This window comes from Calypte anna, chromosome 3 (genome assembly GCF_003957555.1).
Source record: "Calypte anna isolate BGI_N300 chromosome 3, bCalAnn1_v1.p, whole genome shotgun sequence".
Classification (NCBI taxonomy): Eukaryota; Metazoa; Chordata; class Aves; order Apodiformes; family Trochilidae; genus Calypte; species Calypte anna.
This window is the reverse complement of record NC_044246.1, coordinates 108,118,481-108,144,090: the sequence shown is the minus strand read 5'-3', so window position 1 is coordinate 108,144,090 and position 25,610 is coordinate 108,118,481. Positions and strand designations below refer to the sequence as shown.

General features: G+C 41.2%; 1 protein-coding gene across 1 annotated transcript in view; it reads right to left on the bottom strand.

The window, feature by feature from the left end:
• GCFC2 (GC-rich sequence DNA-binding factor 2) overlaps positions 1-19,464 on the bottom strand; it is a 24,281-nt gene extending 4,817 nt beyond the window's left edge. The window contains exons 1-15 of the mRNA XM_030448042.1: positions 19,015-19,464; positions 17,639-17,749; positions 16,167-16,331; positions 15,323-15,541; positions 13,741-13,826; positions 12,494-12,609; positions 9,420-9,606; positions 8,614-8,737; positions 6,405-6,483; positions 5,145-5,257; positions 4,238-4,437; positions 3,719-3,872; positions 2,505-2,626; positions 1,012-1,088; positions 187-253 (exon numbers count right to left, since the gene is read on the bottom strand). Of these exons, the coding sequence (XP_030303902.1) occupies positions 187-253; positions 1,012-1,088; positions 2,505-2,626; positions 3,719-3,872; positions 4,238-4,437; positions 5,145-5,257; positions 6,405-6,483; positions 8,614-8,737; positions 9,420-9,606; positions 12,494-12,609; positions 13,741-13,826; positions 15,323-15,541; positions 16,167-16,331; positions 17,639-17,749; positions 19,015-19,393 (2,199 nt within the window). The 5' untranslated portion in view covers positions 19,394-19,464. The remainder of the gene's footprint in view (positions 1-186; positions 254-1,011; positions 1,089-2,504; positions 2,627-3,718; positions 3,873-4,237; positions 4,438-5,144; positions 5,258-6,404; positions 6,484-8,613; positions 8,738-9,419; positions 9,607-12,493; positions 12,610-13,740; positions 13,827-15,322; positions 15,542-16,166; positions 16,332-17,638; positions 17,750-19,014) is intronic.
• Positions 19,465-25,610: the final 6,146 nt, after the last annotated feature.

Here is a 25,610-nt window from a genome sequence, read left to right as displayed (position 1 = left end):
GACAGTGAAGGAATCCTATGAGAAACAAGACCCCAAACACTACTACTAGACCAAGTCACTGCATGAGGGACAGGTGAATGGTCTGTAATAGCTGTAGAATTTATCCAGGGATCATTGACCAACTGCAAAATATTCTTTCACAAAAAAACTAATTTCAAAACTAAAAAACAGGGATGTTTTGCCTACCTTAACAGCTGACCAAAACCGTCTGTCTTGAAACTTTGAGCATAATGATGATTTGTCTTCCACAGTGCTGGTCATGGACAGAAGAAAAAACATAAAACAAGGATTTTGTTTGTTTGCTTTTAAAAGAGTATGCATGGGAAATTCAATAATGATTCATGTTAATTACAGAGTCCTTTCAGCAGTGACAGATACAACCTGAACACATGTCTAAGGAAAGAGCTGTCAGTTTGAAACCATTATAATAGAACTACTATGAAATAATTTCCAATAAAATTAGTAATTGGAAATACCAGTGTCTACATTTCATGGATTTACATCAAAACAGTACTGCTTAGAACCAAACATCTTACACCAGCTTTAGCAAAGCTTCTCTCCTAGCTGTATCTTAACCCCACCTCTCTGACATTCCTGCTCATTACCATCTTTGATACCATGTAAGCACCAACTGGTAAGCACCGACTACATCAATCCCACCACAGCAGGGACAGGAGGACATTGGGGGGGGGCACATGTGACATCAGATCACCTAATCACACACCTTCAGATGTAAGCTGTTAGCTAAAACCAAATTGTGGAGCTCAGACTGGAAGGTTTTTGATTACAGGAGCAAAAAAGCATCAAGTCAGTATTGTTACTCTTATTAGAAAGAGGTCATAAACAGGAATAAGGCTTCATAACCTTTCCTAAATTAAAGCAGTAGAAGGCAAGTTTAACTCATTAGCTGTTAATAGATGTCAACAATATTTCATCTACATCTGTGGGGGAGGAAATTAAAAAAAAACCCACACACACACAAAAACAACAACAACAAAAGAGTCAGTTTACCTTTTAGGATACAGAGGAATAAACACATCTTCCTCTACAGATTTCTTCATTCTTAGGACAACCATGTTCATCAACTCCTATTAAGAAAGAATTATTGTGATCTCACAAGAACAACTTACTATTCCATTTGTAACACCTTCAGTGCTCAGTTTGTTCATTTAGAAGTGTAATATGCTAATCAGAGCTAAGTACAGTTGCCACATTTATATAAGACACACAGATCACTAATACATTAAAGCCTGCAGACAAATAATAACTCTCATTTATCTACAGTTGCCCTAGAGGATTTATTTTTCCTCTAAGGGTACAGTAACCTCCCCAAGTGAGGCCCTTTTTTTGCATATTTATTTGCAAGGCAGCAGAAAAACTGTATAGATTAAGAACAAAATAGATTACATACATACAATGTCAAAAAAATTGGTGAAATTTTCTGTAAAAAACCCAAATCACCATATCCTGGATAGTAAGGTTTTTTAGGCAACGTTTATAGTTGCCATAGATTGCTACTTACCTTTTTAAAAAAGCATTTTAATTTTTATTTATTTACAGTTCTGGTTTAGTTTACTTTATGTACAAATAGCATCTTGGCTCAAGTCAGTTGTACCACTTCAAGTCAAGGTTTCATATCAACTTCTGGAAGGTTCAGTTGGATGGCATAAACTTTTCCTTAAAAATACCTCTTTTCATACTCAGGCCCTAAACATCCACCCACTTCACCAGTTTTATACTAGATACACGTCCAGATTAACATCAGAATAAAACTGGAATGAGGCTGAAGAGGTGCATACTACAGTAACTATGTGTACAGAAGTATTTTTAAAAAGAATCCTAAAGTTACAGAAGCAGGCTCTCTCCTAGCTAATTAATTAACTTTTGGGGATTTTTAAATTTTAAAATTCTGGAGTAACATAAAAAAAAATAAAAACAAACAAACAAAAACAAAACAAAAAAAAAACAAAAAAAAAAAAAAAAAAAAAAAAAAAAAAAACAAAAAAAAAAAAAAAAAAAAAAAAACCAAAAAAAAAAAAACACCAAACCACACACAAAACCCACAACATTCTAGGAGCTGACCACTAAAGCAATATTAGCACTTAAATCTCAAATTTTGAATGGTAATTAAATGCAAATTTAAACTCTAACTCTTGTTATTCAGTAAAGCAAGATGAGATCTATGACCAGGTCCTTAATAGGACAACCAGAATTTTTCTAGAAATGTGAGCTAATTCCTGCCTCAAGAGTGTCCCACCTCCCCTTACTACCAAGAGCACCAGAGAGAATGACATTTGCTAAAAATGCTTAATATAAAGTGTAAAAATAAACTAAATTTAAAAATTTATAAAAAATAAAATTTATAAAAAAAATAAAAAATCATAACTGAACAACTTCAGGGCAATGTTTTAAGTGCCCATAGGAGCACACACAGAAGGCATGATGATAAATTTCATGCAGCTGATAAATTTCTCCCTTCTCCAACACCAAAGGAGCTTTTTTACCTCTTTTGCACGACTGCGTTCATTTCTGGAGAGGACTTGTTTTTCAAAGATGTTATTGCAAAGCTGCACAAGGTTCTTTGTCTGTGAAGTAGATAAAGGATCCCACATATTCTTTACAAATGCTGTGGGGGGAAAAAAAATTATTTCAATCACAATATGCATGTGGTTTTCTGCACCAGTGTTAAGGCATTACAATGTATAGCAAAAGTAAACAGATAAAAGGTTCCCACTTAGAATAATCTTTAAAAAAGGCTACCTTAGTGTCCTGGTTTGGGCCAGGATAAAGGTGAATTTCTGTCTCGTACTTTTGCTTTTGGCTGAGTCTCTTGTAAGTAGTTGCACTTGCTGAAATTAACAGCAAGTTTCTCAGTGTCTGCTTCTAGGACTGATAACACTCGATGTTTATAGTTACTGCTAGAGACAGGTGTGGAGAGTCAAGGACACTGCTCAGCTCTGAGGAAAACTTTTACCCTCCAGAAGGAGTAAAGAGGTCCCACCTGCAGCCCTCCTTTGGGGAGGAATGGACAAAATAGATGCCAAAACTGACCAAACAGAGTATTCCATCCCACACACATCATACTCAGTGTAAATTTGAGGGATCGCGAGGGCCAAGCCAGATTTCCTGCTTCCAGCTTCCAGCTGCCTGTCCTTTCTGCCTTTCCTGCTTCCCTTCCTTCACGTGGCATCCTGGGAGGATTCCATCCATTCCTCTGCCTGTGCTCCTGATCCATGCCAGCCTGAATCTATCTGTTCCTGCCTCCAGCTCCCAACTGCTGCTGACTCCAGGATTCCAGCCTGGACTTTCCCAGGGCTGCCCTGCAGCCTCAGTGGTGATGTGAGAGTGATTGGGGGAAAAGGGGGAGGAATGTGGGATCAATTTTCCTGTATATTTGTATAGATTTAGTAATTTTTCCTATTTATCATTCCTGTTTCATTAAAGTTGTGTAGTTTAGTTTCCAACCATCAGTCTCTCTCCCTTATTCTCTCTCCTTTCTTTATCAAGGAGGAAAGAGAGATTAATAGAGAGCATCTGTTACTCGGTTTAATTGCCAGGCCAGTGTTAAACCCTGACACTTAGCCTCACCCTTTAGAAGTAAATAATCACCACATTTCAAAATGCAACTATGCAACTAACACAATTTGAACAGCTGTGGCTTTTATTTCAGGTTTGACTACCCTAGCTGCAGTGAACATTGAGGACAATATTACTATACCTCCAATTTTTGGAAGAACAGTTTTTTCAATCACTCTGCACAAAACTTCTTCATCAGGATCAGCATCCCTCTTTGATTCAGATATGTTTTTGGCATCACTGAATTCTTCTATAGCTCTGAACCAGGCCATCTCTTCCAAATCTGTAAAATTTTGCTGAAAAATCATTCCCATTAGTTTTTCAGATGGTTGGAATTAAAAGAAAAGCTCCACCCAATGATACCTCAGATTTCCACTTTATTTTAGATTCACTCTCACCACTGAATGGGCCAAAACAGCTCACTAGGAAAATTAGATTTGAAGCCAGGATTTAAGGGTGGGATTGTTAAAAGTGTCTTCAAAGAACTCAGGAGAATTGTTTTTACAAGGTGTGTTGCAAAAAGGGCTGGAGGTAGGGGAAAGAAGAAAGCTAAGGAGATTCCAACCACCTGCTTCAGTTTGAGACCAGCACATTACCTATTTATTTCTAATTTTATAATTATGCACAAACACAATTTTAAAAATAAGAAGTCAGCACCTACCTCAAGAGGATTCCAATTTATTAACTGAAATCTGATCAATGGATTTAATAGCTTAGGCAGGCAGAAGCTGATATAAGCATCGCAGTAAGACTCTGGAAACTTTTCTTTCCATTCCTGGAATTTCAACAGGATTTTTCTGATGTCACAAAAATCTGCATGTACATCTTCAAAGATTTTCCTACTATCCTCTAAAAGGTTATCTATGGATAATATTCATTGGGAATAAAAAGAAACAATCACAGACCTTATTGAGGCATAAGGTGAAGAGTTTATGGATCTATAAAACATAAGCAGTATATGTATGATAACTGCATTTGTCATTTATTTTTGACAGACCTCACACTGAAACAGGCTTTAAAATCAAACCCCTGGAAAACCCAGTTTTGAAAAGAAATGCTGTCAGAAGAACAAAAAAAGACAAGTTTTGTAATGACCTATTCCACAGATTTATACAACCACTATTTAAACTTCATGTCACAGTGATAACATTTCAGGCATAAAAACCCTTCTGCTGCTACCTGGAGGTAACAGCTTGCTTCTCCTCATCCATTCAAGATAATTACAACACCAATCTTTAATTTACTCTGTCTTCAGAAAACAAATTTATACAAAACGTGCTGTAACATTGCACTGAGTGCTGTCAGATCAGCCTTGGCATAATCTAAAAGAGCTTATTTCCAGTTGTATCACATGTAACAGAACCACACAACAACTTATACCAGAAGAAATCCACCACCATACATCTACTCAAGTCATTAACTGGAACTGTCTGAGTGCATTTCTTTTCTACCATGTTTAATTATCAACACAGCTTAAATGTCTCTTCACCTTTCCCAGAAAAAAAAATAAAATTAAAGAGTATTAGAAAGAGATTTTGTTCTAGGATGTCACAGTGACTGCCACCAACCTTTGCTCTTCTGGAACTCTGTCACCTCTGTTGGTGCCAACTCATCATCACTTGACATTCCTTCATGGTGATCACCTTCTCCTGCACACTCTCTGGCCTGTCGCCTGCACGCTCTGCATTTTGGAATGAATTCAGAGGAATTACACTCCCCATGTATGCTGCAGGAAGCTTAATGAAAAATAATCTGACTTCTAAAGCTTCTAAAGACAACTTGGAGAGCAACAGCCTAAGGAAAGGCAACCAAGGAGCAACAGAAATACATAACCACAAGGACATAACCTGTGGAAGGAGGAGGATCTTCCCTGAGGAGCTGACACAGAAGAGTGACAGCAATGCTGCTCATCTCTCCTATGAACCAGGCCTATAACCTTCATTTCACCTCAGTCCTGCTGATGAGGCTAGGGACTCATCTCACCTGGAACACTGAACACCCAGCATGGTACTGGACACTGTCACTGACAGTTTTGGTGTACAGTGAACTACTGAGTTCTTAAGAATTTGTCATCTCAGTTCTGGATGACTTGTGCCACAACCTACACAAGAATTGTCACAGCACCCAGGTGCCATTCAGGCTGAAAAAGCTTTTGCCACAACACACAGGCTGCAAAATCAATAGCTTGCATCTCTGCCACAGGGAAGTGACAGCAGTAGTGCATAAATACTTTCATCTGGTTATTTATATCAATTAGCACTAAAGGTTAACTGCTCCAAATCAAAGTTATTATTCCATTTTTCATTCATTAAAACTCCCTGATGCTTCTAAGTAGTTATGAATTGAGGCACTGATGCAACTGAAAAATTTTCAAAGCTTCCAGTAACTTTGGGGGAAAAAAAATCTGCAGCATCCAAAGTGCAGCACCTGGCCTATGCTGATAGCAGAGGAAGGGCTAGGTGCTGCTTTGCTTCCCTCACCACCATCCCCAGCAGCAACAATACTGCCTCACACTTCTGCTATCTATACAATAAGACAAATATATTTCTGTCTAAAGTCAAAACTGTATTTATTACAGCAAGATAGAAAAAGCTTTTGTCTCTGTGAAGAGCCTCACTTAACATGTGCTAATTTAACAGGAACTATTAGCATTCAGATTAAAAGCAATATGAAGAGAATGTCATTAGTGAATAAAGTACTTAAAAACCTTAAGTGTTGAAAAGCAAGTAGCTATTTTTTGGGTATAATCTCATGTAGTATTCCTACAGATTTACCTTCATCATTTGCATAAACTGCATTTCACAGAGTTCAGTGGACATAAGACCCACCTTCGATGCTCACACATTTTTAGAAGCTGCACCTTCTCATCACCTTCCAAACTGCCATTAGTTGGTTTGTCATTCCCACCTAGCAAAAGACAGAAACAGTCAAAAATAAGATGGTATGATTTTATGTTCCTATGTTCTCAGTGAGAAGCCACTGATTCTTCTTCTATTGCTCTTGATTTGGAAAACAGCTGAAGAAAACCCAAACCTCCTTTATCAAAACAGTTGCCAGAATAATGCACAGTAAATATTGCTTGTTAACTGCATGCAGTTGTTTCCTTGTAGAAATTGACAAAAAGGTGAGTTTGATGACATTCCATTCATCCCTTTTTGCCTCCCAGTCCTAAAAAGGAAGCTAGGGCCTTCCACAATAGGTTGTTAGCCGTGTGAAGAGCAAGTTTCAGAACCTAAATTAATCCTGAATGTCAAAAATCAAACAGTGTAATAAATTGAAATGACTTTTGAGAATTGGCTCCAATACTGTAAAGCATGTTAAATCCCTGATTTACACTATTCAAAATCATTGTATTTAGGTTTCAAAATTAGTCAGATCCCTGCTGCCTTCTCTTATCTCAGTGGTCACTGACTGATTCCAATTACCCCTGCTCTGATTCCAGAGTCCAGCACAGGAAATTAGAAGCATGTTCTATCTTAGCCATTTATTTATTATTACACCATTAGCTGGCTGATAATGTGCACATGCCAAAAAACAGTGTACTACTACTGAAGTATTGTCATATGAGAAAAAACAGTCTTTCCATCATATTAAAAAGGAGTAGGAACATAAACATAAAAAGAAGTGCTGTTAAACATGCAAGAACAGTCTCACTTGCCATGAATTTGAGGTTAAGCCATTTTAATGAAAATCACTGCACTACTCTACACCACTTCATGAGACTCCACCTGAAGTATCGTGTCCAGCCCTGAGGCCACCAAGGTAAGGAGGACCTAGAATTGTTGGAGCAAGTCCAGAGGAGGGGCACAAAAACAATCAGAGAGCTGAATGACCACTCTTATGAAGACAGGTTGAGATTTAGGATTATTCAGCCTGGAGAAGAGAAGGCTCCAGGGAGACCTTAGAGCACCTTCCAGAACCTGACGGGGCTACAGGAGAGCTGGAGAGGGACTTTTTACAAGGGCATGGAGTGAGAGGGCAAGGGGGAATGGTTTTAAGCTGAGAGAGGGCAGATATAGGTTAGATATTTGGAAGAAATTCTTCACTGTGAGGATGGTGAGACACTGGCAGAGTGTGGATATCCCCTTCCTGGAATTTAAAGGCCAGGTTGGATGGGACTTGGAGCAACCTGGTCTAGTGGAAAGTGTTCCTGCCCATGCAGGGGGTATGGAACTGGATGATCTTTAAGGTTCCTTCCAACCATTCCATGATTCTATACCCTTTTCTTTTCAACACCATTTTACAAAATCATTCAGGGTGTGAGCAGTCTCTAATCAGCAGTTTATCTTGCAAAGTAAGAAGACTGAACCTGTATGATTAGTAGTTACCAGAATCTGTTGCATCCAGCCTCCATCTGTTCCTAACAGCTCCAAGGATATCGCTCTTAGCTTTACTCTAACAGTTGAATGGTTTAATTTTGGAGGTCAGGTTTGGGTTTTTTGAACAGCAACAGCTAGAGATTCACAGGGCACACAAACAATACATTGGTGTGAAAAGAAAATGCAAGCTGAGAAAGCTTCTACCTACAGTGACCAGAAAAAAACAACCACAGCTTTTGGTACAACCCTTACACAAAGGGCTTCTTTCTTCATGTCCTTTCCTTCACATGTCAGCTTCTAGCCTGGAATCTCCATTCTGAGCACACACTCACCCTGAAAGACACTCTCATGTAAGAGTGGTATTGCCAAGTAAACACACTGCTTTTCCATCTGTTCACAGAAACACAGAACCCTACACCAGCAAGCTTTCTCCAAGATAAGCCCTGCTAGAAAAGTGACTAAATTTGTTTTTAACAGCTGATGGGAAATTGCTGATTTGAATAAGCAAAACTGACTAAGTATTTGCTCATGTTATGTTCACTATTAAGCCAGAGAAAAATAAGATACTGAGGTGAGAATTTAAACTAAGGTGTACTACTTACAAAAGAAAGGGGAGAGATCAAAGGTGAGAACAAAACACTTCACCCAAAAAATAATTATGTATTACTGCTCAGAGTGAATGTTTCAATAAGAAAATAACTTTTAACATCATACTAACTTGTGAGATGCTGAATATAAGCAGCTTCATTTTTCAGCTCATCTTGCCTTCGTTTCAGTAGGGCCATAGCTCGTTGCTGAAGAAGCAGGTGTACAGCCCACTCTAGCTCATTAATGTCTTTCACCTGAAATGTAATAAACAGCAATCAGGTTTTCAATCAAAATGCAGAAGGAATGAACAAAAAAAAAAATTACACTTTTCACTGCTTGGTTAGAACAATGTATTACAGATTGACAAGTATTGTCACTGAAGTCTTTCAGATTGCTTTGCAAGACTGAAAAAAAACTAAACACCAGTTGCTCCTCATGGAACTATCCAAGACTTCATACAAAGGGTTAATTGAACAGGACACTACTGGAGTACTTGGTTAGCTTTTGGTTTGCTTCTGAGCCATTTGCCATTAAAGAAAACATCAGTTAATTCTCCTTGAAGTTACAAAAAGAGACTCTCAATTGCAATGCAATCAGGTGACACAAATCACAAATTAGATTTCATAGCACTGTCTATAGAAGGTAAATCTAGTTATTTGACTTGCAAAAAACTCCTTCCAATAACATTCTTTTTCTTCTTTTCAACAGAATCTAGTGAGACCACAGCTCCAGTCAGTACATATATACAAGCTTGATCATCACTTTAGGTCAGGGTTGATTTGCTTTCCCTGTGTTTTACTTCCTTTCACATTAAAACTTATGCTAGAATTGATTTTTAGCTGGGTGGTTTTCCCCATTATTCCCAAACAAAACCCCTCATCTTTAGTTGACAGAATACACCTGTATCATCTTTAAAAAAAAGAAAATTACACATACCTTTTCATTCAAACAGTTTATCAAGTTTTCTGCATATGTTTTCATGGCTCTGTAGAATTTGTAATTCAGAGTTGCATCTGAAGACTTCTCTAATTCCTGCACAGTCATCTCTGAACTTGCAATGTCCTCCATATATTTTTCATACTCCCTCTGGTGGGCACGGTGCACATCCTGCAGTGATGTTATTCTAAAAAAGAAAAATCCAGACAACTAACTCTACTGCCAAGTGAACAGTTCATCCATTCCAAACCATTTTTCCCATTAATCAGACAAAATCTTTGTCTGTGCTAATAATAGTACTTGCATTTGAGCTAAGAAGCACTGACAGATTTATCCATGCCAACATAAGCATGGAGAGCAGACAAACATCATGCTTTGGAAACTCAAATGTCAATTCCATGGTGCTAGTTTTGTAAGCACCACTAACAGGTGGTCCTGCTTGACTGATCTCTGTCTATACAGGGGTGATCCGCTTAGCAGATGAGAAAAAAGATGTGGATGTTGTCCACCTAGACTTCAGTAAAGCTTTTGACATTTCCCACAACATTCTCCTGGAGAAACTGCTTGCTTATAAGTGCACCCTTTGCTGAGTAAAAACCTGGCTGACTGCCCAGGCCCAAAGAATTGTGGTGAATGAAATGCAATTGACAGTCAGTCACAAGCAGAGTTCCCCAGGGCTCAGTGTTGAGGCCAGTTCTGTGTAATATCTTCATCAATTAACTCAATGAGGGGATTGAATGCAGTCTCACCAAGTTTGCCAACACCACCAAGGTGGGTGTGAGTGTAGACCCCTCCTAACCTCAAGCAGATCAACAAAGAGATCTAGACAAGCTGAAGGAAGAGGCTGAGGCAAATTGTAAGAGGTTCAACAAGTGCAGCTCCTGCACTTGGGTCACAACCACCTCATGAAATGCTACAGCACAGGAAGAGTGGCTGGAAAGCTGCACAGCAGAAAAGGACCTGGGGGTGCTGGTCAACAACCAGCTGAATATGAGCCAGCAGTGTGCCCAGGTAGCCAAGAAAGCCAACAGCATCCTGGCTAGCATCAGAAAGTGTGGCCAGCAGGACTGAGGAACAGATTGTGCCCCTGTACTCAGGACTCGTGAGGCTGCACCTCAAGTCCTGTGTTCAGTTTTGGGCCACTCACTACAAGGAGATTGAGGTGCTGGAGTCAATCACCAGTAGAGCAATGAAACTGGAAGTGTCTAGAGCACAAGTCTTCCAAAGACTGGATGAAGAAACTGGGGTTATTTAGTCTGAAGAAAAGGAGGCTGGGGGGTGACTTTATTGTGCTCTACAACTACCTGAAAGGGAACTGGAGTGAGATGGGGGTTGGTCTCCTTTCCTAAGTAACAAGCAATAGAACAAGAGGAAATGGCATCAAGTTATGCCAGGGGAGGTTTAGGTTGGATATTAAGAACGATTTCTTCACTGAAAGGATTGCCAGGCACTGGGACAGGCTGCACAAGGAAGTGGAGCAGTCACCAGCCCTGGAGATATTTGAAGGATGTAGATGAAGTGTTTGGGAACATGGCTTAGTGGTGGACTTGGCAGTGTGCTAGGTTAACAGCTGAACTTGATCTTAAAGGTCCTTTCCAAACTAAATTATTCTTTGACATTTTTTCTAGATCCTTTAATATCTCACACTTCCAAAAAAAAAAAAAAAACATAAAAAGACCAATATTGTGGTATCATATTGAATAGATTCTACCCAATATAATCCAGGGAAAACTAGAGCTCATGTAAGCATGTCCACAGGAGTTTAGTGTAAGCTGCATGGATAGCAGTACCTGTAAGTATTCACCATGTGCTCACTACTAAATACAAACCAAGTGAGGCTTTTTAATGCTAGGAGCTGATAAAACTCAAATTTTGTCATCACTATGTAGGTAGCACAGGGATGTTTACAGCTCAGCTTCCTCCTTTTTTTTTTTCTTTCCCTCCTAAATATCCCAAGTGACTGCTCAGCTTGAGCAAGTCTATAACAGAATCAAGAAACAGATTTCTTTCTCTTCCCTGAAGCAGCCAACACTTCTCAATGAAAATAATTGAACTGAACTATTCTCTACTGAACTAAAGTTAAAAAAACCTCTTTCAGCATTTAGCATATTAAACATATCTATACAGTTTGTTCCAAACAGGTTACCCCTCCCACTTCTTGCTATGATCCTATGATTTTCCAGATAGGTTTCCTACACTGATTATGTAAATAAATTTCTATTTTATTTAACTCATTCCTTTCAGATCACTATGGCTGACTTTCAGATGACTACTTTTTCCACAAAAAAAAAAAGTCAGTTTTGTTGCAATTCTTCAAGCAAGCAGATAAATGATGCTCTGTACATCTGTACAAAGAAAAGCATAGACTCAGGGAGCTGGGTGCAAGTCCATGGTGCATATTTATGTTTCAGCTCTATAATGTTACTTGTCTAAACTTATCTGAACAGCTGCTTCTTAGTGATCTGAGAGATGACAGGGCATAGCTTACCTTGGGATACCTGACCCCAGCTGTCCTCACACACCCTCTTGGAGGTTCCCACCTCTACCCCAGGACACTTCAGCTGCCCATACAGCAGCTGAACTGCTGAAGAAAAGTCACAGCCTATCACACAAATTAAAAAAAAATACCAAGACAGGTTCTAGTTTGCCTAAACAGGCTGGAGAGACTTCATTGCTGCTTTAGGAAATACTGAGCTATTTTTACAAAAATCACCATAGGAGCTGCCAGCTCCATCTGCCCTGGGTTAAGCTTTGTTTGCTGGGCATACATAACATTGAACATAGTCAAAAACTACTGGCAAGCCAAAAAAAAAAAGCTGCTGTCATTTAAGCAAACAAACTCTCTAAGGTTCTAGTTGGAAAAACTCTTGAAAAGTCCAAATGCTCCCCTACAATGAAGCACTGTCAGGTAAAGTTAAAATTTTAGTGTTGTACTGGACATCATAACAGGCACATTACACATGGAATAACATCCAAAAAATCCTCCATGCTCTGGATGAAGAATAAGACTTCAAAACTGTAATCTCATTCTGTGGCAACAACACAGCTCAGAAGTTCCTTAGAGCAGGATTTACCTCTCAGTCAGTCGTTTCTTCACATCTTCCAAGTTCACAGGTGGCAGAGAAACAGAGGGATCAAACTTTGGCTTAGCTGGTTGAAATTTATGAAGGGAATCATCAACATAAGCTTCCTGCAATAATTTTAAAAGTTAACTTTTATTACATCATTTACCTAAGTTTTCCTTATGCAGCTCTATAGATAAGCAAGACTGAATATAAAATGTAGAAATAAACTACAAGCAAGCAGAGATGGTAAAACCTGATTTTACTAATATCTCGGGGTTTAAAAACTATTTGAGCATGTTCTAAATAGCTATGTTGAACAAGCTATTTGCCATCTGTAAATCATTTAATATTCTGTTTTCTCACAGTAAACTTTGTCTTGCACCTACAATAAATATGATTGCCACTTCCTCATGAAGCCAGTGCCCAAAATAAGATTTTTCACTCTGACAGCTCAGTTTAACTGCAATTATAACTATAAAAGGAGAGTACTGTATTTTAGGTTATAAATTAAAAGACACTTCACATTCTATAACAGTAGAAGTTTACTGAAGCAATAAAGGCTTTGACTAAAAATGTCTGCAACTAAAATTTTTTGCAGTTGCTTAAAAAGCAGAAATCAACAGTCTTCAAGCATGAGGACCTAAGAACATGACTCATACTGGAACCAAAATTCAAGAGCAGAAAGGTGAAGCTTTCTCCTAGTCCTTTAAATATTCCCATTTAACAGGCAAAAATGTCTACAATTCTGTTCTGACATACAGGACTGGTTATTCACATTTACCTAGTCTGATTCATAGCAGATCATACAAGCCAGAAACAAAACTTCCAGCTCATACAGATTTTTTTTTACCAAATATTTACTAGAAAAGACAGAATTCTGATGAACTGTGAACAAAGCTCTCAGATTGCTGCCCAACAGAAATTTAGCATAATAAAAGAATAATTGTGGCCTTATGACTTTGTGTTTGTACCATTTTTGTGCTACTTGTATATTCTAACTTCCCAGATGCCTTGCACAGCAGAGAAAGCAGGTTTCAGAATTTTATTCTCTGCTTCTCAGTCTTCTATCACATACCAATGGACAACAATAAAGACTGGCATCTTCCCATAACTGTAACCATCTTTTTCTTGAAAAAATGAAGGTATAACTTCCTAAAAGCCTAACAAGAGGGCAGGCAGAACATGACTACTACAGATAAGCTCTCTTGCCAAAGAGAAAACAATCACCTTCCCATGTTTAGCAAAGCATTTGTCACCTGAGAGAATTTAACAGCTTTCTTTATTTGCTGTTCTTCCCACTTCATTTGTGCTTCATCTTCACTTGATTCACCACTCACAGACACTGGAAGTTAAAACAATCACTATTAGATATTATTACTTCTTATATTTCCCTCCAAAGCAACAAACACCCCATTTTAGTGTCTCAAAGCAAAGCTTTGTATAATACACATAAACAGGAGCATAAGTACAGACTGTAGCACAGCTGAGTGACATTATACACAGCAAATCCTTCGGCATTCCAAAACGTTCACTCCCCTAAAAATACAGAAATATCCATGCAGTATCAGCTCACTTATGCATTAGTGGCTGGAGAGTGGCCCAGAAGAGGGACCTGGGACTACTGGTTGACAACCAGTTAAACATGAGCCAGCAGCGTGCCCAGGTGACCCAAAAGGCCAATGTCATCCTGGCTTGTATCAAGAGTAGTGTGGCCAGCAGGACTAGCACTGTAGATCTCCTCTTGTACCTCAGGACTCCCCCCAAGTACTATGTACAGTTCTGGGTCTCTCATTTCAAGAAAGACACTTGGTGTGCTGGAGTGGGTCCAGAGGAGAGTAGCAATGCTGGTGAGGGGGGAAAGTCTTATGAGGAGAGGCTGAGGGAGCTGGGGTTGGTTAACCTGGAGAAGGAGACTCAGGGAAACCTTATCACTCTCTACAACTACCTGAAGGAAGGCTGTAGTCAGGTGGGAATCAGTCTTCCCTCTCTGACAGGAGGAGAGGGCATGGCCTGAAGCTGCACCAGGGGAGGTTTAGGTTGGATATCAGAAAGCACTTCCACACAGAGGGGGTGATCAGGAACTGGAATGGGCTGACCAGGGAAGTGGTGGAGTCGCCAACCCTGGAGGTATTTACGGAAAGGCTGGATGTGGCACTAAGTGGTTTAGTGGTGGTGTGAGGTCATAGTTTGTACTTGATAATCTTAGAACTCTTTTCAAGCCTCAATAATTGTGATTCCTTATAACCCTTATTGAAATAATGAAGTAAACCAGTGCTTCATAAACAAAGTTATAAGCAGTTCTAAGTAGATAAAAGCAATGGAAAAATCAGTTATGCTTTGCACACAACAGGTTTGTTCACTTCTGAAAGGTTGGTTTGTTGGGTTTTGACTTTCCTCTTTCAAGAACAATCAATGTCATTGCAAGGAGAGCATTCTGAAGACTGAACCAGAAGGAGAAAGCAGGATTTACAGCAACTTTACTCACATTAAATGCTATGCCTCCTACAATGCAATTTTTTTTTTGAGTCAACAAGGTCAAAAATAATCTCTTAAAATGTTTCTCAAAGTATCCTGCACCACCACATTAATTATATGAGGGTGTCCCTGCTTATTGCAGAGGGGTTGGACTTTTGGAGACCTCTTCCAATGCAGATTATTCTGTGGTAACATCCCGTAAAATATCAAGCAGCAGGGTTTTTACAGATTTAAGTACAGCTTTTTGCCAAGACCCCTGAGGAGCAAAGCCTGACACTGCTCTCACTCTGGACAAGTCCCACATTCCTCCAGGCATCAGTAAAAGAAAGCCACAACCCACTGTGATAAATGGCACACACTCACCCATGTGTTCAGCCATCCTCTGCCTAAGAGTTCTTGTTCTGGGAACAAAACTGAGATTCTTCAGATCAGACTCATCTTCACTCTCTAAATCACTGCTCTCTCTTCTCCCAGAGACCTGATGACTGTCTGAAACATCCAGTGGGAGATACTCAGCCCCTGTCCTGGCTCTGTGACGTTTCCTCCGAGCAGCCTCAACACAAGCAGTACTGGGGATATTCCCTGCATTCAAAAGAAAGAAAACCAAAGCAAAGAACTAAAAGTGAAATTCTGTATTGCTCCTAAAGTCACCTTGTATCAATAACCACCACAGTTCAGTATTACTGTACAATTCTGAATAGAGGACACAAAATATTTTAATATTAAGCCCACCGTGTTGAACACAAGGAGATGGAAAAGCATTCTTTAAACGTAACACTCACTCTAAACCAGCCTTTTCTTCTTTTAAATAAACTGCTGACAGCCTTTTTCCTCAAATATCAGCCTCTATAATCTTAAGGAGTTTATAAATTAATCCAAAGTTTACAAATGAGGTCATATTTTTATCTTGTGTGATGGGAATTGTGCACCATTGAACTAGATTTTTTTTTTAATGCTTTTCTTCTGAAACCAATTTCTGATGAACTTCCAAAATGAACAGAGAAGTACAATAAATATTTGCAAGCAAAAATATTGAGGAACCAGCACTATTCTTTCACAAGGGTACCCCTGACTCAGCACAAACAAGATGCCAACACCTTACATGATCTAATCTGAGTGGTATCATCTCATCTATCTTGTCATATACTTCAAACAATGAATGTTGTAAAATAACTTTAAAAAAAACAAAACACAACAGGAAACTAACTTGGTGACAAATCCTTCTTCCTCCTCTGTGGGGACCTGGAATCATTTTCAGAGTCAGAACTGCTGTAGTCTTCACTTAGTGAGGAATAACTTTGATGCTCCTTCTCTTCCTCTTCTTCACAAGTGCCTTGGGTGTTGCCAGTTCTTGGCTCCAACTGACAGATTTCTGGAGTAGGGGAAAAAAGAAAGATTCATTATTTCAGCTTCAGCTGCTGGAATCTGATGTGCCAGAACTGGTTACCAGAAACTATACCTTGCTGGAGCAGACTGGGTACTTCTCTATCTCAGCCTCTCATCATCATAGTATGGCAAATCTTATAATACTTCAAGACACACACAGTGTGTGTATCTGTATCCTGCACAGGTCAGTTCTCATGGATCAAACCACCTGTGCAAGTCCTAAACCAGCATTCCCCAGAGATCACATTTACATACACAAAAGTATGGTATCAGCTCCCGGCTGACAACTGATTAATACCCTAATAAATCACAGAATGTTTGGATTCATCTCCCTTGACTTTATGAACAACATGTAGAAAAAGCTTTTTTTTTTTCCATTAAGCATTAACAATGAGGGAGTCCTTATTTAAACTATAAAGGCTTATGTATGTCTGTCTTGTCTCTCTCATCATCTTCAAGTTCCTTAAAAACATTTATTTCTCTTCATCTGCCACTACATTTTCATCAGATTGATCAACAATAGAATATGCCACCTGCTATAAAAGTAGGAAGTATGATTTTATAAAAAGTTAGTAAGAAAACCTATCACCTCATCTGAATCACAACAAACTCAAAGGAAATTATTTCTCAACCTAATTTAGTTGCAACAATCAGGATATATCTGTGAACTGACAGGGGAAAGAGTAGAAGAGAACTTCTGGACACACTTGTTTGTAAACACATATCCCAAATATCCCAACAGGAAACTTGCTGTAGTTGAATGAGACTAACAATATTACTTGAACACTCGAGGCTATATCTAATTAAAATATTAAATTGGTATAATAGCACACAGTTAAAAAAAAAACAACTTGAAGTTTATATTCTTTTATCAATATACAAATCAACAGGATATATAAAATCCTATTAAATTTACATTTTCTCTCAGTACAAACACTCAGATCATACTGCAATTTGACAGCAATTAGCAGTGGACAGTTGCCTCACAGTTTCAAAGATATGATGGTGAGGTATAAATGTTTAATTCTGATGTACTACAGTGGTTCTGGATAACCAGGTCTTCTCAAGAACAGCCTCCAAGTTCTGCTACTGCTTTACTAAGGTTATAGGGAAAATTCAACACAAACAGGTTAAATTATAAACAGGTTAAGTAACATCATAAGAATAATCCTGGGTTCAATTAGCAAGTAACATACATCTAACAGCAGTATCTGTACATCACTCTTCACTTACTCATCTTGTAATCTATGCTCATTTAAATATTTCATAAAATACATAAATAAAAGTACTTGCTTTTGTTTTCTTCGATTTCTTTCTGTGCAGGCAGTAGGCTTTCCTTCTTCTGAATTCTAAAGGTCACCTCACTAAAGGATGGTTTTTTAATTTTAAAAAATTCTTCATCACCTATCCAGATAAACAAAATTATTCTGAGTAACATTAACAAACAAAGCAGTAATGTGCATATATATATATATCTATTACATATTTAGTGCATGTAATCTAAGTGTGCACAGCATATTTTTTAAAGTTCTGGTTCCATTAAGTCTAACGAGTTTTAAGGCTCTATCAATCAAGATCCAATACCTCTTCATTTAAAATGGTGCAGTTCAGTCTCCTCAATACACCAACACTGTACCACTGAAATGGATTATTTTCAGTCTGTGTCTAAGGTGATTTTCCCTGACCTGCCTTGTGTCCCCAGCCACAAAAGACACAGCTTAAACTTAAACATTTAAGTTTCAGTTATTTAGGCTGGTTCAACATTTACCAGGTCAGGCATGGAACCACTTTCAAAAGCTCCCCATGCAAAACCACACAGACATGTGTCATCTTAGAATCATAGAACTGGCTGGGTTGGAAGGGACCTCAGAGATCAAGTCCAACCCTTGATCCACTCCCGCTGCAGTTCCCAGCCCATGGCACTGAGTGCCACATCCAGTCTCTTTTTAAATATCCCCAGGGATGGAGAATCCACTACTTCCCTGGGCAGCCCATTCCAATGCTTGATCACCCTCTCGGTGAAGAAATTCTTTCTAATGTCCAACCTAAACCTCCCCTGGCACAACTTAAGACCGTGCCCTCTTGTCTTGTTGAAAGTCATCTGGCAAAAGAGACCAACCCCCCCCTGGCTCCAACCTCCTTTCAGGGAGTTGTAGAGAGTGATGAGGTCTCCCCTGAGCCTCCTCTTCTCCAGGCTGAACACCCCCAGCTCCCTCAGCCCTTCCTCACAGGACTTGTGCTGGATCCCTTCACAGCCTCCTTGCTCTTCTCTGGACCTGCTCCAGCACCTCAATCTCCTTCCTGAACTGAGGGGCCCAGAACTGGACACAGGACTCGAGGTGCGGCCTCACCAGCGCTGAGCACAGGGGCAAGTGTTTTTATGTACTTTTATCTTAAAAACCCTCACAGCACCCCTGTCCGGTATTTAACATTCCTAATTTTGGTCACCAGAAGGCACAAAGGTGACTTGAGGCTCCCTGGGTCACCACCCCAGGGCTCAGGCAGCCAGGACCCACCCAGCCCCGTACGCGGGGTGCGGAGCCACAGCCCCTTCACCCCAGCCCCGCTGCTCCTTCCCGACGCTCCGGCGGCTGCTCCCAAGGGCGGGTGAGGCTCCACCGGCCCTCGGGAGGGGAAACACGGCCGGGGGAACAGCGCCGGCCCCTCACCTTCCCGCTCCTCCTCACTACCGAAGCTCAGCAGCGCCTTTGCCGCCGGCACCGGCCTGGCTCTGGCGAGGCGCGGCCCTCGGCCCATTGCCTCTCTCCCACTCTCCTCCCGGGCACCGGGGCTGCCCGACCGCTCCGCTGGGGACAGCGGCTCCCCCGGGGACAGCGGCTCCTCCGCAGCAGCGGCCTTGGTCCCCTCAGGTGTAGAGGCGGCGCTGCCCTCTCTTTCCTCAGGCTCAGCTTCCGGCTCAGAACCGGAGCCGGGCTCGGGGGCTGGCGGCGGGGCCGGGGCCGGTTCCTCCTCGCTGCTGTTATTGCTGCTGCTGCTGGAGGCTGCACGCCGCCGGCCGCGGAAGTTCCGCGGGGGCCGCCGGAACATGGCGAAGGGCCGCGGAAAACCGCCGGGCGCACCGCTTGCCCAGTGCGCCTGCGCGGAGACCCCAACGCCCCGCCCCTGCCCCGCTGCGCGTAGCCTGTGGTGGGCGGTGCCCGAAGTGGGAGGGGCCACGGAGGGCAGCTGTCCAATGAGAGAGAGGGGGCGTGTCCCGCGGGAGGCAGCGGCGCCGTGAGGGGCGGGGGCGCTGAGGAGAGCGCGGGAGGGAGGGGAGGATCCTGAGGGATGGAGGGTCCTGGGGAGGGTCCTGGGGAGGGTCCTGGGGAGGGTCCTGGGGGAGGGAGGATCCTGGGGGAGGGAGGATCCTGGGGAGGGTCCTGGGGAAGGGAGGATCCTGCGGGAGGGAGGGAGGATCCTGGGGGAGGATCCTGGGGAGGGTCCTGGAGAAGGGAGGATCCTGGGGAGGGTCCTGGGGAGAGTCTTGGGGAGGGAGGATCCTGCGGGCGGGAGGATCGTGGGGGGCGTCCCGAAATGTCCGGGATTGGGAGGATCTTCTTGAAATCACGTCGTCCAAGCCGTGACAGAGGGGGAGTGCAGAATGGGGTCCTGGCGGGTTTTTGGGTGTCTGCGGAGGAGGAGACTCCGCAGCCTCTCTGGGCAGCCCGTCCTAGCGCTCTGACACCCTCCAAGTAGATTTATAGAACCTAAATCCTTTCGGTTGGATGGACCCTCAAAGATCATCTACTTCTAAACCTCCTGCATGGACAGGGACACCTCCCACCAGACCAGGTTGCTCCAAGCCCCATCCAGCCTGGCCTTCAACACTTCCAGGGATGGGGCAGCCACAGCTCCCTGGGCAGCCTGTGCCAGTGTCTCACCACCTTCACACTGAAGAATTTCTTCCTAATATCTAACCTAAATCTACCCTCTTCCACTTTTAAACCCTTTCCCCTCATCCTCTGACAAGATACCACTGGAAAAAGCCCCTCCCCATCTCTCCTGTGACCCCTTCAGGTACTGGAAGGCTGCTATGAGGTCTTCTCAGAGCCTTGTCCTCCAGGCTGAGTAACCCCAAATCTTTCAGCCTTAGTAGGAGAGGTGCTTCAGCCCTTTGAGCCTCTTCGTGTCCCTCTTCTGGACTCCAGAGCTGGACTCGCAGTGCTCCACATGGGATTTCAGGGGAGCAGAGTCCTGGGGGAGAATCCCTTCCTTTGACCTGCTGGCCACACTTTTTGTGATGCCACCCAGAGAAGTTTTTCCTCATGTTCAGATGGAACTTGCTGTGTTCCAGTCTGTGCCCCTCATCCTGTCACTGGGCACCAGTGAAGAGTCTGGTCTCACCCTCTTGGCACCTGCCCTTTAGATATTGATAATCATTGATAAGATCCCCTCTCAGCCTTCTCCAGGCTAAGCAGACCCAGGTCCCTCAGCCATGCCTGAGAGATGCTCCAGTCCCCTCATCATCTCTGCTGGACCCTCCAGTGGCACTTTGTCTTTCTTGAACAGGACACAGGAAAGTAGAAGGCATATTGCCAGGGGCTGCCATGGTTGGTGCTTATTTTAACGTGCTTGTTAAAATAAATCTAACCACATGGCAGTGGTAATTATGTAATTTATAATAATTTATAAATACAGTAACATAATTCCCAAACAAAGTAAATGCAAAATAATGATGTGATTAATAATGCCTATTGATTATTTTAATAATCACTATATATTATGTAAAATAATAATTATAAATATGGTAATTTACTCTTAAATATATAATGCAGAATTATTAATTATATAAATGAATAATAAATATACTTTATGTTAATGCATTATTATGACTAGGACACTTATTCTACAGCTTGTCAAAAACTAATCACACATTTTTCTTCTTTTCTGTTGGTTTAGCTCACTGAAGAAGACAAGCAGGTGCCAGGAGTGGTGTGAGGCAAGAAGAACATATGGCTGGGAACAGAAGGAAGGTGGGATTATGGCAAGTGATGATTTTAACTGGTTTGCTTAGTGAGGAGTTGTTGTACAGCCTGTACCAGCTGTTCATTTCTGCAGTGCTGACTGGAGTTATGGGTGATGGGCTGTGTGGAGAGAAAGCAGATCCAGCTTCAAAAGAAACCATGATGGCTACACAGAGCAAGTTCTTCAAGTACAGCCTTTGTGTCTCTAGAGAAATAGCCTAAAATAGTGAATGTTTGAAACATTCTTTCTTAGTTTGCTCCCCCTCTCTTGTCCTTCATCTGTAAAATTAAGATATTAATATTAAACTTCCCTCTGTTCCCATTACAGAACAATATGAAAATCATACAGAAAAATAAATATATTTCGAGTCAGAATTGATTCTCCCTGGTATATAATGAATAGAGGTGAAGGCTATACAATGAGTAATAAAGACTATGAAAACATTAAAGTAGTAATTCAATTCACACTGTTCATCTTGCAAACATTATTCATCTTCTGGACTAAAAAAAGGTTGGGGTCTTGTGAAAAAATAAAATAGTTGTTCAAGCACTGGAACTCAAGTTTTCTCTGGATTTGTGCCTAAAATTAACTTACTGAGAGCCCTGGTTCAAAGCTGATGAACTGATACCTGCTTTCCCCCAGTGGGTTCTCTGGCTGAGGGATGAAGTTAAGGGGACTCAGAGGATGCACTGATATATTGAGTTTATCCATTTTACTGTCAACAAAGCAGAGTCTGCTGACACAGATTGACCTGAAATAATTCCAATGAAGTTACTTTTTTTTTTACCACTCCAGCTCTGATGAAGATTTCATTATGCCAATTCCTGTGAGTTTTCCCAGGGTCCTATTGTTGTTCTTGCATCCTTACAACAGTGCCAAAGCTCCTTTCCTTTGCTGTGACTCTGTATTAAATCTTGAGATTTTCTTCTCTTTCATCTGAGTTTAAATCCTCTCAAAATAGTGTTACTTAGGCAGGACTGAGCTGGCTCCTTCTAAGACAAAATGGTCCAGAACTACAGAGTGGCAAAATTAATAGGGATACAAGCATGGTACACTTGATATTTCTAGCAATTTGAAACTGACATGTTTGCAGCTGTCACTCCAGCTAATGTGCTTGTTAAGTGCCAAAATATTAATCTAAGCAGTGGCGTCCAATCAAGATTGATTGCAGGAGAGGAAAAGCAAATTCAGCTGCAGCAATGCAGCATAGTATCTCTGTGGCAGGACTGCCAGTGCTAAGTGCCAATACATTTATTTTATTAGGCAGTAAAAGCCTTTTTCCTGACACTGCTGACATAGGACAAAAAGGTAATTTTGCCTTAAACTATTTAGAGATGAAGATTAAAGGCAACAGACAGGTGGGGATTATTAGGCAGAAATCTGAGAATCATTACTTCTTAGACAACTGAGGCTGTTTTAGTGACTCAGCAGTCTGGCCATCATAACATGCTTCAGGGAAATTAATTTTTAGAAAGGCTCTGAGGAGCTTGGTGAAGGAGATCAGCTAATTTTATAGGTTTCCCTTAGCAAAGCAAGAAGTAGCATGAAAGCAAGACAAACCTTGCAGGAGAATTCAAGTGAAGCATCAGTGGCTGGCACTATGGTCTCTTTTCACACTCCATTGATTTCAGCTCCCGTTTGACCTCTGTTAAACTTTAATGTCAAGGTAAGTTACTAAGTGACTCCCTCTGAAAGACTCGGGGCTCTTTAACAAATTCCAAGTGTGGAAAGCCCCTAAATCTAAAAGGTTCAGCTCAGTTTCGGCAGAAGAAGAGACCCAACCCTCTGAATGCAACAACTTTAAGCTGCCTATTGGAGGTATTGCTCCGTGTTGCTATTTGAAGCTCCTGGTGGAAAAGTTGGTGTTTCCTTCTGTTGCCTGCCAGGGAAAAGTCCAGCAGGATGTCAGGCAGAGGAGGGCAGCACTACCTCAATCTTACCAGTGGCAAAAATAAACTTAGAGGAAACCTCTTCGTTTCTTCAGCACAGAGCTTTCGTGTAAACTTCCATAAACTGCCTTAAACCCAGAGTGATCCATTTGGTCTGTCAATGAATCCCTGGTTTTATTGATTATGTTATTAATCAGATCTTTTCTCTCTCACACTGTTTATCATGTCTTTATCATACTACCTATTTCCTCTAGAGTATGCCTGCATCTCTGCAAAAATATATGAATCTGCAAAACTTTGCTTTCACAGCAGTTCACAGAACATTCTTGAAAGATTGAGAAGAGTTATTTAAAACTGTGTTCTTACATTATTCAACCTCTAAAAGCATAATGTAATGCCAGAGAATATCACAAAAATAAGATAGGTGCACCATGGAGTACTGGATCCTGGATTCCAGTTGCTGGCACCTGAGCAGATAATTCCCCAAGGTCCCTCTATTCTCCCTCATGTTTTTCCTCCCTAAAACACCCTTTTCCTACCTTTGGTTCCTCCCCTGAGCATTCCCTAATAAATGCAGTGCAATGCTAAAATGCTCTTCTCCTCCATCCCATGGAGCACAGCACACATCCAAGGCAGTAACCCCCATAGTCCTGGAGAGCTGCTCCCAGGACTCACCATGATGAGTTTCCTGCCTAGATACTGGGGCTGATGGCATTGCTGGAATAATCCTGGGAAAGGCCTGGACAAGGTGTTCAGTCCTGGGTTGTCATCTTCCATTGTGCCCCTGGGCTCCTCTGGGCTTCTGGAGATGGGTCTGGGATGTGCTGATGGACCCTACAAGGAGTAGCTGGGCTGTTTGATGAAATAATGACATTTTGTCTTCCCCACCATTGTCCCCCTGTGTGCATGCACATGAGTTTTTACTATGTGACATAAAAACATGTACCCAATGATATGTTTCTAGCACCTAAAATTGAAAGCTCTGAGAAAAAAAATCCTAGGAAATGCAATAGGGATACCAGCCTGTTGGAATTAGGCTGGCTCCTTGGTTTGCACTAAAATCTGAGTGTGGAGAAACAAATGCATCTGACATGAACTTGTAGCTACTGAGGTATTTTTCACTAATTATAAGGACTGCGAATTGCAACAAATAACCCTGCTTAACCCCACTACCATCTTATTGTCAGCACCTGGAAGTTGTGAAATTCATGTGTACTCCAGTGTTTCTGGCTGCCTGCACTGCAGTTAGATTTTGCAGCTAAAACTGCCTGCTCAGCAGCTGGCAAAACTTTCTGTGCCATAATTCATGGCACATGAGTCAGTGCTGCTTTCCTTCACAACACATCCTGGCCTGTCTGGAAATCTACTTTCTCTGTGGTTACACAGATGTTCTGTAAATCTCAGAGTGATTTCCATTAGGTAGGCAAAGAAGCCTTTGCCACTCTTTGGATAAACAGAGTCCAGCTCACCCTCCCCTACAAAATATTATCAATGCTTGGCAGGGAACAAAACTGAGATATGAATATTTTATTTTATATGGCTATTAAGTAGCAGAAACTCCCACAAATTAATACATCAGTGTGTATCATTTGTTTTAAGATCCTGGTGGGTTCTTGCTCAGAATCCAAATCAGCATCTCTAGAAGTACCATTTTTGGTGCAGCAAGTGCTTTTTGCCTTCTTTACCTTTTTGATTATTCAGATTCAACACCAGGAATGTGTTGTGTTAGGTGTGGGGAGTAAGCATTAACTGGCCTTTTGGTTGTGCTTTTGTGTTTTGTGCCTCCGGGTTTAAATAAAGGCCTAAGCTAATGACAGTATCTAGCACTGGATCAAAAGGGAGAAAACAGCTGTACACTGATGTAAAAATGAAACCTGGCAACAGTATGAAGTGAGGGCTCATTGCTTCTGTATTAGCTGAGGGGGGAAAGACCAGGTGAAAAAGAGAATTTAGCATAAATAATATGGTTTAATCTAATAAAGAGGTCAGAGCATCTTAGAGATGAAGGTGTTCAGTGGTAAGAGGGAAGGTGAACTGTGAATGTAAATGCCACTGCAGTGTTTGTACTCAGTGTACAGAAACCATTGCACTGCCTTCCTCTTGGCCAGAGGAAAAGTGGCCTTGAAAAATTGCTTGTATTTGTCTATCAAACACATTTCTCAGTCTTTCTTCCATGTAATGAGCAGTGTCAGTAAGTATCTTGCTGTTTAATGGCAATGGAGGAAGCTGACTGCCCACACCTTCTGCTTTCTTCCCCATCTTTCTAAGGTAATTTATTTCACCTAATGTTATATGCTGAGAACCCAAGACTGTGTAAGCTTGACAGGTAGGTCACAGGTAGGTGTGGCTGGCTCACCAACAAGCTGGGCTCTCCAGGTGAGGAAATTCCTCTCATGAGCAAGCAAAATTAA